Source organism: Zonotrichia leucophrys, chromosome 6, assembly GCF_028769735.1.
Source record: "Zonotrichia leucophrys gambelii isolate GWCS_2022_RI chromosome 6, RI_Zleu_2.0, whole genome shotgun sequence".
Lineage (NCBI taxonomy): Eukaryota > Metazoa > Chordata > Aves > Passeriformes > Passerellidae > Zonotrichia > Zonotrichia leucophrys.
Genome location: NC_088176.1, coordinates 29339589 through 29352922, shown reverse-complemented (window position 1 = coordinate 29352922; position 13334 = coordinate 29339589). Strand labels below are relative to the sequence as shown.

At 39.7% G+C, this 13334-nt stretch overlaps 1 protein-coding gene across 8 annotated transcripts in view; it reads left to right on the top strand.

Moving 5' to 3' along the window:
- The window catches only part of RTKN2 (rhotekin 2), a 48780-nt gene that overhangs the window by 27164 nt on the left and 8282 nt on the right, over positions 1 to 13334 (top strand). For all 8 annotated transcript variants that reach the window (XM_064717392.1, XM_064717388.1, XM_064717394.1 and 5 more), the window contains 4 exons: positions 992 to 1192; positions 5694 to 5788; positions 7265 to 7371; positions 8363 to 8494. In XM_064717392.1, coding sequence (XP_064573462.1) covers positions 992 to 1192; positions 5694 to 5788; positions 7265 to 7371; positions 8363 to 8494 — 535 coding nt within the window. The remainder of the gene's footprint in view (positions 1 to 991; positions 1193 to 5693; positions 5789 to 7264; positions 7372 to 8362; positions 8495 to 13334) is intronic.

The following is a 13334-nucleotide window of genomic DNA, read 5'->3' as shown; positions in this document are numbered from 1 at the left end:
AGCAGGGTACAGTCTCTTTCCTCATGTAACACCTCATGTCTGTTACACCTACCAGAGCTTGACTCCACTCTCTGCCTTTTATATCAACAATTTAGAGTCTGTTTTCTGAGGAAGACTGACTGAACAACCAGAACTACCAAAAACTTTAAATCAAGATCCTGAAAACTGAGTTTAAATCAAATTTAAAACTCTCCTTAACACCCATTCAAGTTAAGAGTAGGGATAAAGATTTAAATCTGCTTCTTAAAATTATGAGACTTAACCATTATAATTTTCAGTGAAGCACTGCAACAAAAGCAGAAAAGGCACCCTAACTTGCCTTGTATCCCACAAGGCATAAAAAGACTTGATAGAAAAGCTTTTGGAATGATTTCATTATGGCATGTGTGTAATGACATGATTTGGATCTGAAAGATGAGGTTAGGCTTCTGGCTTGATGACTAAGCTTGAGAGCAAGAGAATCAGTAAAACTGAAAACTGAGAAAGGTTGTGGGCCAGAGGATGCAGCAGTAGGTAGTTAAGCTGGAAAGGACAGATTTTATTAGATAGCAGTTTTTTCAGTAATTTGAAGGGGATGAGGTGCAGCTAGGATGTCTTTTAAACAGTTCAGTCTGACTTAGGACCATAGGCAGGGATAGGTTTCCAATCATGTGATTTTTGTGTAACAGTAGAGGGCAGATTTAAGTGTGTTTGAATGTCTTGCCTGTGTATTTCCATAACGTGGGTGTTTTTTCCATTTTTAACCTAAATGTTGAATTTCCTGTTTGTAATTGTTTATGCTGCAATTACCATCTCATGACCCCAGTGCCAAGTTACTACTGTGTACTCTAGTCCTTAATTCCATATTAATGTGTATCTGTGCCTGAATGGTCTGGCATTGCTTCCCTTGATTAGAAATATCTTATTTAATCTATAAAGTAGCAGCAGCTTTCCTTGGCTCCACACACAGTTTGTTAACAAATGCTCTGAAATTTTCTCCTCCCCCATTCAGTGATGAAGCAAGCCCAGATTTCCAGGTGAAGGTTGAAGTGTATAGCTGCTGTACAGAGGAGTCTTTATGCATAACAAACACTCCTAAGAAACTGGCAAAGAAACTTAAAACATCCCTCAGCAAAGCTACAGGGAAGAAACTCAAAGCTGCACTGCAAGAAGACAGCACTGAACCCCTCTTGCCTGCTGACCCAGTCATCCAGTAAGCCACATATATTGATGTTCTGGTTTTGTAGCTTTTAAAACAGAAATAGGCCAAATATAATTGTGAATTTTTGGCAAACTGCCAAGAAACTGGTTTTTTTCTCTACTTGCCCAAGTGAAAAAAAATTTACATTTTAAATAGGAAATGAGAAAGTAGGTGTGAATTCCAACCATGTCGCTGAGCCTTGGGGCCTGGTTCTGATCTTGAAACACACAAGCAGCCTTTATCTGTGTGCTCCACAGCCAGCCAGCTGCTAATTATCAAAATAATATTCTTGGTTTGATCTCTAGGGGAAGCTGAGCTTGTACAGTCTGTGTGTGACTCTGTCCATCCACCTCTTCTCCTCCCCCCTTCCCTGTTTATTTCCTCCCCCACACTCTTTCTGCACCCAGCCAGCGTTGCTCATACCTGGCAGGTAGATCAGTGTAAAAGTTCCAAGATGTGTGAAATAGCAAAAGTTGTGCATGTAGGCAGGAGAACTCCCTCCTGTACCCTCTGCCCTAATTCCACTGAAACTCTGCACTGCCAAAGGCACTTTATGGCTACTTAGAAAGAGATTTCTGAATTGACTTTAGCACAGGACATTTTAAAATGACTTACTGATTTTCAGTGTTCATAAGTGCTTTTCTCAATAATTTACCTGTTTCCTTTTAAAAATTAACTGCCTACTAATATTTTCCAGCTACTTCAATTTCATTGGGATTTAAGCAGGCCAAATACTGAATTTGCAAATATTAATAGCATCAGTTTTTTATTGATTTATATTTTTTTAGAAATAAATTGTTTTCAAGGAATTCCTTTTTTTGGAAACTGACAATAAAGAATCAATGCTTAATTCTTGCTTGGTGTTTAGTCTTAGTTTAGTTTCATATATTTATTTGCTGGGATTTTAAAAGGAAACATTCAAGCATATTCTATCTTTGTTGACCTGATATAACTGTAAACTGATTTTTCTGTTTGACTCAAAAATAGACACCCAAGACATCTTATCCAGAGAGCAAAACAAATTTTATCACTGCCTTTCCAGTGGATTCCCCCTAATGACAATGCATTTTTCAATGTGCATCATGTCAGGTGGCCGTGCTTCAGCTGAGCCATGAGACCCAGTTTGGATCAGATGCAACCACTGCCTTCTCTGCCCAGTATGGATTCCTGTCTTTTCAGGAAAAGCACCAGTAGGCAATTTAAACAGCTGCCTCCTCCCCTGGGTTTTGCTTTTGCTTTCTCAATTGAATTTTCCTTCCCTCCATCTTGGAAGTTTGTTGTTTCTACTCTAGATAATCATCTCACAGTGGCTATTACTTTCTTAACACAATTAAATGAACAATGAAGTGTTAAATGATGGCCTTGCTGGGTGATTAAAATAGTTGTTTGGAAAGAAATGGGTTCTTATAGGCAGAAAATAAGTTGTCAATTTTTTTATAGGTTTCCCCAAGGATTTATATTAGTTAGACCTTGGTATGTAGCCCTTATAAAAGGGAAGAGACTGCAAGATTACAAGAGATCTTTCAAGTATTCCCAGAGAGTTTTACCAGTCCAGCAGGGGAAATTAAACTGCAACAAAAAAGTGAACTTGCTCTATTATGCGAACACCTTTTCTCTGTAGATTTCATTTGTACAAGCCTTTTCCTTTCCAATGCACACATGAGTGAAATTCTCCATTTCCCAAAAAACTCTGTGATCCCTCTGTTTCAAACTTCTTGGCTTAGAAATCTCTCTGGTTAGTGAGGAAACTCTCAGACTTGGAACTTCTTGAAAAAGCTTAGTGACAAAGGGCTTGATTGGTTGCTTAAGTTAGTTAATTTGAAGTATACTGACATTCTCTCTTAATTGTCCCTCATTTAGTTTCTATACAATTTTTGCCTGCTTAGGTTTTCAATTCTAATGGTTTTTTTTTCTTTTTACATTTTTCATAGAAGAAAAAAATTTTTAGTGCAGTTTTGCTATTAAATTGCAGTGTAAGCAGGTTGCCCTTTGGAGAAATCACTGGAGAGTGTCCCTCAAGTGCTGTTTGCTGGTGTGCAGACCTGGCTGTGCAGGCACTGCTTGTTTGATGTTTTGTCCCGCCCTGGGCTGAAGGTGCAGCAGCCTCCCTGTCTGTGTGTGATCTGGCACATCCCCAGTGACACTGAGCTGAGGTACACAGTCCAATCTGGTGGCCTCACTTTATGGTTGGGTTCTTGTTAGCACCTGAAGGTTAGATTTGGTTTTACCCTCTATTATTTAAGATCTGATTGAATATTGAGCATATTGAATTTAGTTTTTTTCACCTCACAAGTCTTCCACTCACTCCTTCACTCACACTGAAAGAATGAAGTGAGATTGGGATTTCTAACATTGGGTTTAATATTTAGGAATAGATTCTGGAATTGAAGATGTCTTAATTAGCATACATGGATAGAGTGTTACAGTTACACCTTCCCACACCCAGGTCTGTGTGCAAACTTGGGTGCCTCTGTCTCTTGATCAGTAAACAGATTTAACAATGAGCCTTTGCCACAGGCATGTTGTGGGGATGAGCTGCTTGGGTTTTTTTAATGAAGTTGTTACATGGAAAAATACTCCAGATATGCAAAGTACTGAATGAGATGCAGCAGGCAGATTATTCTTTGTTAAACAAAGAAACTGCCATTTAAGGCAGTTAGCTAATTCTCTGAAATGCAAAGGAAAAACACAGTCAACAATCCTGATTAGCCAGTTAAATCTGAAAAATATCTGTAGATAAAACTTTCCTAAATTATATTGCAGCTGCCTGAAAGGAATGACTTGTATTTTAGAATGAAAATGTTACTGTGGAGCATATTTTAAAAGTGAAGTAGCTATTTTTTTTGGCAACGTTGTTGTGGTAATTAGTCATGCTTTAGAAAAAAAAAAAGTAACTTTAGAATCAGCACAGCAGTTTTATCTGTGAGAAGAAACTGAACTTTTTGGTACACTTTAAATAGAATGGTAATGCATTGCTCAACTGCTTGGTCAAGCATAATCAGTGAAGGATCTTTTGTTAAGGAACAGTTTAGCAGGGGATATACACAAATGCTGATGGGTCTTTGTTCAGATTTCCCTCTTGAAGTGCTTCATAGCAGTGGTTTTTCACCCAGCATGTTTTATTGTATTTAATTTTCTCTTTGTTCCCTGGAGACAGATATGTAACACACCTCCCCTCCGACCAACTTCCTACTTTTCCTCCTCCTCTGTCCTTAGGGCTAGGGGGAGGTAGACACTCTCCTTATTTATCTGCACAGCCAAAGGTCTGACAACTCTGTGTTCCCCCTGTGCTAGTAAGAAAAATAAAATTTGAGCAATACTAAGATGGAAAACTGTTCTTGATGATCTTAGTTCACTGGTGTCCTCTCAGCTTTTACACCACTAAGCTTTCTTGTGTTCTACTGAAGTTATTTTAAGGATCTTGTGCTAGATCCTGTTGGGGAGAGTAGTTAGTGATTTGGAGGGGTTTGTTTTCTTGTGAACTTTGTTCTAACTGCCATTAGCCAGGTGGAATTCCTACTGCACTGCTGGACTATAAATCTGTTACTTGGTCCAATGAGTATTTTAGAGAAAAGGTTAAAAGTACTAAATTTATACCAGTTTATTCCAAGAACTGCATTCCACAATTGCACTGTGCTGAATTGTAAGAGTGATACTTTTTCCCTAGGCAAAATGCAAAACTAAGATAAAAGATTCTGAAACCTCTAAGTCCAGTAAGTGAAAAGAAAACCTGTCTGCTACAAAACTGACCATAGGATGTCTGTACAGATTTCTGCCTGTGAATCATCAATCTATTGGATTATATAAAAAATACATGTATAAACAACTGGTTTATAAAGTGTAGTCTGCATAGGCAAAGCAAAGAGCAGAGCAACATGGAGAAGCATTATAATGCCTTTTAATTTTTAACCTGTATTTTCAGATAAAGTTTGTCATCAGTTGTTCTATTAACTTTAGGAATTTTGGAACCTATTACCAAACCTAATTGCTTTAGGCCTAGAAATAAGAGCTGTAAACTCCTATTGAAAGTTCCTTGGTGTGTGCCTGGAGGAGAGAGGTGCTCAGAGCATGCAGAGGGTGCAGGGTTTGGATGGCACAGCCTGGGGCCTGTTTGGCTGCTGCTGCCCCTTCAGGAAGATACACAAGCCCAGCTGGAGGCAGGGACACCATGAGAGGGGTCCTGGCCTGCAGGTGCCAGAGAGAGGCAGCAGAAAGGGTTGGAAGGAGGGATGGCACTGGCCTGGAACTGGAGGTGCACCCGGGGCAGGAGATGAGGTCTGGGAAGGACAGGACAGAATGTGGAGCAGGGTTTACAGGGAGAGCCACAGACACAGCAGTTGGCTGGGGAGAGGTTGGAGGTGTCCGTCTGTGGTCACTGCCAGCTCCTGCCCTGCCCCTTGCTGTGTCCTTGTACCCAAATGTGGTCTCTCAGGTGTGTCTGGACTCCCTTTAATGACTGCCTGAGCCACACAAAGCAGCAATGTCCTAAACATGCCTTTTCTTTCACATTTAGTGGAGCAAAGTTCAGTTTGCTGGCATACACCACTCTGGGGCTGGAAAGTGCTGAGGACAATTTCAGGACCCACAACCTTACCATTACAGGAAATGGTAAGTACATATGGTATCAATTTAAGGAAATAAAAAACCAGTAACATTTTGCATTAAAGTCTTGTAAACTAAAGAGCTTAAAGAGATTATTTTTCTTGATACTCAATATAGAACAACTTTAATAAAATATTTAACGGCTCTAAACCAGGCATCTGTACACAGCTGAATAAACTATAAGTTGAGTAAAATTTCAAGTCCAGATGAAAATTTAATTCTTTTGGGAGTTTCTTCTGTCATTTGCATCTCCATCTTATGTGAGTTGGAGTTATATACAAATTATTTCCCCTTCCTCACAACCAAGGAAGGGTATCAGAATGAAGAACAGCTTGTTTCTCTGTAGTCAGAAGGAAAAAGAAAAATTGCTTCATTTTGGTGAGATTGTTTGAGGCCCAGATTTAACACAGGATGGAAGAGTGTGTGTGCTTGCAGTCTGTGCTGGCTGCTGTCCTTCAGCTTGGGGGCAGCACGAGTTGGGAGCAGCCAGCCTGGAGCTGGCACTGTGGGACTGCTTATGCTGCAGCTGATGGTGGTGTTTGCACTTTTTGGTACTTTGTCCATTATTTTCTGCAAGGACAGCCCCTCCCAAAAGCCATCCTCCAATTGTTAACTTGAGGCATGGGACTCTCACTGTTGCTTCTGGGAATTTAAATCATTTACTGGGGTAAACTTGACCTCAGAGGGAATTTCCTTCTTTACATTTCAGTAATTCTGAATAAGAACAGATTTGAAGATTTATGGGGCATTTTTTTCTTGAAGTGTTGGATGAATAATTCTGAGTATCTTTGATATTTGTAATCCTTTCTTTATTAGTACTTTATAACTTTCTTCTTGAAGTTCCTTTTTCTGACATTAATTTACATAATTTAGTCTGGTGAGGAAGGACATACCTGGATATTTGGTTCATTACAAGCATTTCCAAACCTTGACCAAAGACAGTCACATTAGTGGAACATTGCATTACCTACTTCTAATTACAGAGGAGAAAGGCTATTGCACAGTGGAGCTGAGTGATTCCTATTCATTAGGAACTCCTTGGAACCCTAAATGCTCCTCTAGTGCTGAAGGCAAAAGCAGATCCAAATTCCTTATTGAAGCAACCTGAAGCAAAGTGCTCATGTATGAATGTAGCTGTGTGCCACAATGGGATGGGCTCAGGCACTTACCTTTCAAAGAGTTTCTAGCTCTGGAATGAGCCACATTTTATGTAAGAACAACTCTTTTTTGCAGAGCAATATTGCCATTTTTCCTTGAAAGTATTTTGGAATTTACTAATTTTTTCAATTAAAAAACATTTCCTGAAGACTAAAAATCAATTTTAATCTAATCCCACAGGATTAAATCTTATTAAAATATGAAAATATGCTTATTTAGACTCAGGATCTTAATGTAAAAACAGCTGTAGAAAGCTAAACTATATGTTCAGGGCAGTTTTTCAGACCTGAGTGTTTGTCTCTTTTGCCTTTTTCTTTCCCCCAGAGGAATCCTCTTTCTGGCTGCCCCTGTATGGGAACATGTGCTGCCGTTTAGTTGTGCAGCCCTCCTGCATGGCCAGGGATGTGATGGCAGGATTTCTAAATCAGCAGGTAAGGAGGCCTTGCCTGTGTCTGCATCCTGGGCTGTTAAAAGCTGTCACTGAGTCAGCTGTTGGAGCATTTGCTGTTCCCTGAAGTGGTGTGTGGAGAACTGCTGCTCTTTACCTGTTCTGCCTGGAGCAAGGGGGAAACTCTCTCACAGCCACATTCACAAAGGTGCCTTCAGTGGCTGAGCATGGAGAAATCAATGTTTCCTTGGCTGTTAGTAAAGATCAAGTAAAACTCTTGTTTCAGAGTTAGTGGTACTTGATGGCATCAGTCCTGGTGATCCCGTGGCTCTCGTCCTTGCACACAGCCCTTGCTGTGCTGCCACAAGAGTTCTGTCCCAGCATGGTGACTCAGGCTGCTGAACAGAGCCACATCTAAACTCCTCCCTTCAGAAATGATTCATGTGAACTCACTTCGCTTCTCTGTTTTGGTTTGTTGCACAACTGGGCAAATGAGAAGGTGATAGGGGAGGGCCAGAGGGTCTGGGTCATTTGTCAGGAGTGCTGAATTACAGGCTTTAAACTGATTGTGAAACGGTGATGGTTTTATGAAAGCTGTTCAGAAAATTCATTTGAGGAAGTGGAAATTCTAGACAAATGTCTTTGCTTGACATTTGTTGAATGTACTGTGTATTTCCAAAGTGAAATACTCTTTTTATTTCTATTATTGTGCAATTGCTGTAGCTAATAAAGGTGCTTTCTTTTTTTACACTAGACACCAGATCTAGATTTCATTCTGTGCTAACCAGCAGCTCTGTACTATTAGTGTCACATGGCAAGTCTGTGAAAACTGTAAAACACCAGAAGACATTTAAAGTGCTGCTAACATTTCAGATATCAGTGATTGGAATGTTCTGTAACAGAAAGTCTTTGTTGTAGGAATGAATTTGGTGAGGCTGAGGTTTGATCACTCAGGGCTGGTATGTGTGCCCCTTGCAATATTGGTTGTGTTTTAGGTTTATGTTTGGCAATTTCTCACTACTTCTTCCCCTTAGCAAATGGTAGGAGGTCTGACCAGCTGGAGGAGGCTGTATTGTGTACTGAGAGGTGGCAAACTCCTTTGTTATTACTCACCAGAAGAAATTGAGGCTAAAGTGGAGCCAGCATTGACAGTTTCCATCAACAAGGTAAAATTGGTTGTATGGGGATTTTTTGTTTGTTTTGTTGGGTTTTTGTTTTGTTTTTTTTGGGGGGGGGTGTTTAAATTTTATTTTATTATTTTGGGGGACGTTCTTTTTAGTTTAAGAAACATGTGCAGTAATTTGGGCTCTAGGCTGCTGGTATGCAGAATGCTTTATAGGTAGAATGAGGGTGGGATGTACTTCAGTGAAATTTGCAATCCCCCAGCAGGAGCATAACATTCCTTAGCTGTGGATGTAAATTCCTTCTATTGCATTAGACTGGTTAGCACAGAGGCAAAAAGGAGGGTGGTTTTCTATAGGAAAAGTAATAACCTTTTATATCACAGCTCTATAAGACAGCCCTTGGAAATGTATTGCTTGCAATCCCCTAGCAATGCTTTGGTCGAATTTTGTCCTCAGCAAGGTGGAATTCCAACAAAAGCTTTTTTGTTGTTACGTGTTACTTGGCCACAGTCTTAATTAGAAGGAGAAATGGAAAATTTTTCAAAACATTTTAGTGCCTTAAAATAAGCTGCTTTTCTTAATGCTGGTTTTGTCCAGAGCATAATAACTTTGGAAATGCTGTTCTCTAGGATGATATTATTGCTGTTGTTCATGCCCTGATTGAAAAACCTGAGTTTAAAATGTAATTTTAAAACGTTGCTTACTATTTGGCCAGAGAAGCAGTAATTGACCTGAAGTAATATTTAAATCAGTAATGTTATGGGAAGGACCTTGCAGAATGGCAAGCATTAGAGGGAACAGATGCTTTCAGCAGCTGGCTGTGGTGCAGGCACCAAGGGTCACTGTCCCATGGGGGCACGGGGTGACACAGAATGATTCTCAGAGCAGCAGAATCAGCTCTGGGTGCCTCGAGGGCTCCTGCAGAGGTGACTGCATTCTTGTTCAGACTGGGACTGCTATGGAACCCAAACATTTAAATGGGTTGGAACAATGTGAGCTGTTTGTGTTAGGATGGTTTTTTTAATTGCTAAGATTTAAATTGATTCCTTAAATAAAATTACCTGTTCTTCTAGTGTTATTTTTTCTTCCAACTGTTCATACATTTACATTAAATAAATATTTATACTGTGATATATATTTAAGTAGGTTTACTTCTTCAGTCACTTTCAATTTCACTAAGTCAGCCTCTGCCACAAATCTGTTTTCCAGCTGTTCACAGTATCAGTTAAGAAATGGTAAACTTTAATAACTTATAGAATGACTAAATAATTCTAAAACATGACAGGAATATTTTTTAAAATTATCTATCAGGCTGCCTCATGTCTTTCCTTGGGGTTCTCTGTTTTAGTCTAAATCCTGATCTTGCTTTTCCTTTTAAAGTAACCATATTGTACTAAGACATTGTGCTCCTTCGAGTAACCTATGCACCTAGAACCTAAAATCCAGCTTGATAAGCCTTTGCTGAGAGATTATCCTTGTGTTTGCAGGGTGTCCTTAAAGCTAACTTGTAAAAGGTACATGATTTCTGTGTCTTACATCATTTTACAAAAATACCAGGCTGCTGGAGAATGACTGTGAATCCTTCTTCAATGGAAATTAAAAAAAAAAAATGCTATTGAAAACATATTTGGATCCTTTACTACTTAAACAGTTTCTGTTGAAAATAACTTAATGCCTGCAGATGTTTTCTGATTCCTTTGTTATGAAATTTCTCTTAGGGATTAAATGGAAGCAGACTAATCGTATGGGCTTGTCTGCTACATGTTGTTAAAGAAATTTCACACAGCAATTTCAAAGTGAAAGTTGAGACTGAACATCAACTCTAGACATTCTAACTAAAATCTCTTTGGGTTGCATATGTGGCATTTTCATTTGTAATGTGAAGTTGATCCTTTACATGTAATTTAAAGATACTTTCTGAGAAGTAATGAAATCATCTGGATTTATGAGAAATTCTCTGGAAAATGTTCACACCAATAGCTGTATTTCCAATTCCCTTTGAATTGAGACTTGAAGAAGCCATTAAGACCAGCAGAGTCATTACTTCAGCTTTAGATGACTTCACTGCTACTGCTGTTGAGCAAGAATGGTTCTGCAGTTCCTATTATGCAAGTGCTACTGTTATTGTTCCAGCTAAATGTGATTATAACATATTATATTGCACAACTAAGTAGGAAAAGAGAAATGATATTTTCTGTAGCAAAGAAAATTTACTGGAATCCAATTTGAAGAAATATCCTTTATAGGCCAGTTCCTGATTTTTTTTCAAGTTTTCTTTAATTTGAAATGAAAAATAAAGGCCTTGCCTACACGTGAAAGCTTATTAAATTGGTGCATGTTCCAGCAGTTCATGTTACTTGCTCAGTGTTTGGAATACATAATCTGCTGTGTTTGGTTCATAGATGATAAAACTTTGTTTGTGCCATGGGTGCCTGAAGCTTGGGGGATTCTGGGATCTTGCTTCAAATTGCTGCAGTCCCACGATTTCCTCCCTGGCACGTTTTGCCCCTGCAGTCCTGGGGCTCTGTCCGTGCCCTGCTGCTGGCTGAGGGCAGCAGGTGAGGAGTGAGGGCTCATGGGGACACTGCTGGCCAGGGCAGCACCAGCAGAGGCACTAAATCAGTTACCCTGAATGACAGTCCTGGGTGGTGCAGCTGTGCTGGCCAGGTCAGGTACAGGGCTTTGGTGGGAAATGTGGTGATGGTTGCAGCAGTGTAACTTCAAGGGAACCATCCATATTTCTAGGGAAGCAGGGAGTTCACCCTTGGGCTGGAGCAGAGGAATATGGATGTCAGTTCTGGACCATGTGAACTTTTAGGGAGCCAGCAGCATGAGCAATATTCACTGTGTGTGTTGGGGAACTCCAGCACAGGGAAATGAGATAAGCCCTGAAAATATCTGTATTCTCTGTGGTAAGGACTTTGTCCCACTGACTGCCTTAGGAAAAGCCTTCATAGCTGTGAAAATCCACTGGAAAAGCACAAACTAGTTAAGTACCTCCCAGTGTCTGGTATCTCATGGCCCATTGCTCAGTTTACTCTTGCAGCTGCTTGAAAGAGGCTGTGGATGCAGGCAGGGGAAGCAGGTGGAGCACCCAGATCCCTGTCCCACACGTGCTCAAATTGAGCAGTTTGAAAGCTGCTTTATTGGCTCACTGTTGCTTCACAAAATGTTTGCTGGTCATGTATTGCTGTCTCCTTTTCCATGCTTTCAGCTGCTGCATTGCTCCCTAGAACAAAGGCACAGACATCCTGACATTGCTCATCCGTGTCACACTGACCAGCCAGTGGCCAGCACGATGTCACATTAGTACAAGCTCACAAAACAAGGAAGGGACAAAATATTAACTGATAGACTGAATTTGGTCTTCTGCATAAATGTGTTTGAAAGCCATAATTTGAAATGTAACCATTTTTCCCTCCTTGATTAAAAAAATTCATGGAAATTATTAATATTACAATGGAAACCAATGCATGTACAGGTTATACTTGCTTCCAGTGTTGTACTGAATTTCAGTTTATTTTTTTTGTACTAAAAACATGAAGAGAGTTTTCTAGATGTGATTTGATTTGTTTAACCTTAAAATAGATACACAGACCTTGGTCTCTAGGCTATTCAGTGTTTTTAAGAACTGTAATTTGTTTTGATGTCTTAAAATGATCTTTATAACCAGTGCTTTTTAGTGTGTCAGGAATGGCTTATCAGGAAAATGTACTTCAGCAGGAAAAAAGTTCTCTCTGTGTCGTCTTGTTGACTTAAAATACAAGCTTTCCAGAGAGGTATTATCAGGCAAAAAGATTTTATTTGTGGGGGGAAATATAGAGTAAGGTTGGTATTTACAAATACCATGTATTTTTCCCTTTTAGTCTTTCCCCATCTTCAAAGAAACAATCTTTTGCATAAAGAATATAAATCTGGCTTCAGCCTCCCCAGAAGAGTCACTTGAGTTCAAGATTCAATTGTTTTCCTGTTGCCATCCACTGATTGTTCTGCTCTTTACAATTGCTACAGCAGAGTTGGTTCAGTTTTTTTATAAGACTGGGAAAGATATTATTACAACATGGTAAATTAAAACACTTTTTGTTGTGTTTTTTTTGGGGTGGTTTTTCTGCTTGTTTTGTTTTTAATAGCTTTTTGTTGGTTTGGGTTTTGCTTTTATGAAGTGGAACTGGGCATGTCGTGTAATTCACCCAAGGCTGACAAATTCATCAGCCCATTGCTGCAATGGCGTCTCGTACGACTGCTGAAATATTCAAGCATCAGACAGAGATTGTTGCTTGAGGATTCATCTCCTTTGAATAATACCACAGTTGTGGGATAAAACCTGCAGCAAACATCATTAAATAAACTTGTGTGTATGGTGTGCTTGAAGTTCTTACCTGTCAAATGTTAATCTATTTGATTTCATTTTTTGCTGGTATCTATGGTTACCTGAGTTAATGGGATATAGAGCACTGATGGATGAATTACTTCATCTCCTATTTTTAGACAGAAGAATTTAAATGAACATATCCATCAGATATGCTACAAGCAGTTGTTGGTATTTCAAATGGTTACTTCAGTAATGCATTTAAAATCTGGGGAATGGTCTGTAGAGTAACTTTTGTTTTTCTGAGTATCGGAACTAGGCTTATCCCCATGGGATCCCGTGCGTAAACTTAATTTCTGTAGGTGCATGGTTAATGTCTTTAGCAGATGTTTGACATTTGCTTGAGTTGTGTAGAAGGGAACTGGTTGTTCTGTCCTCCCTGATTTTGAGGAGCCACCTTTGCGGGCAGGTTCCCTGTGCATCCAGACAGGAGATGTTTGAACACAGCCCTGGCTGTGACTGTTGGCCTCCTTCAAATCCTGGCACTGCCCATGCCAGGAGTGCCCGGGGGGG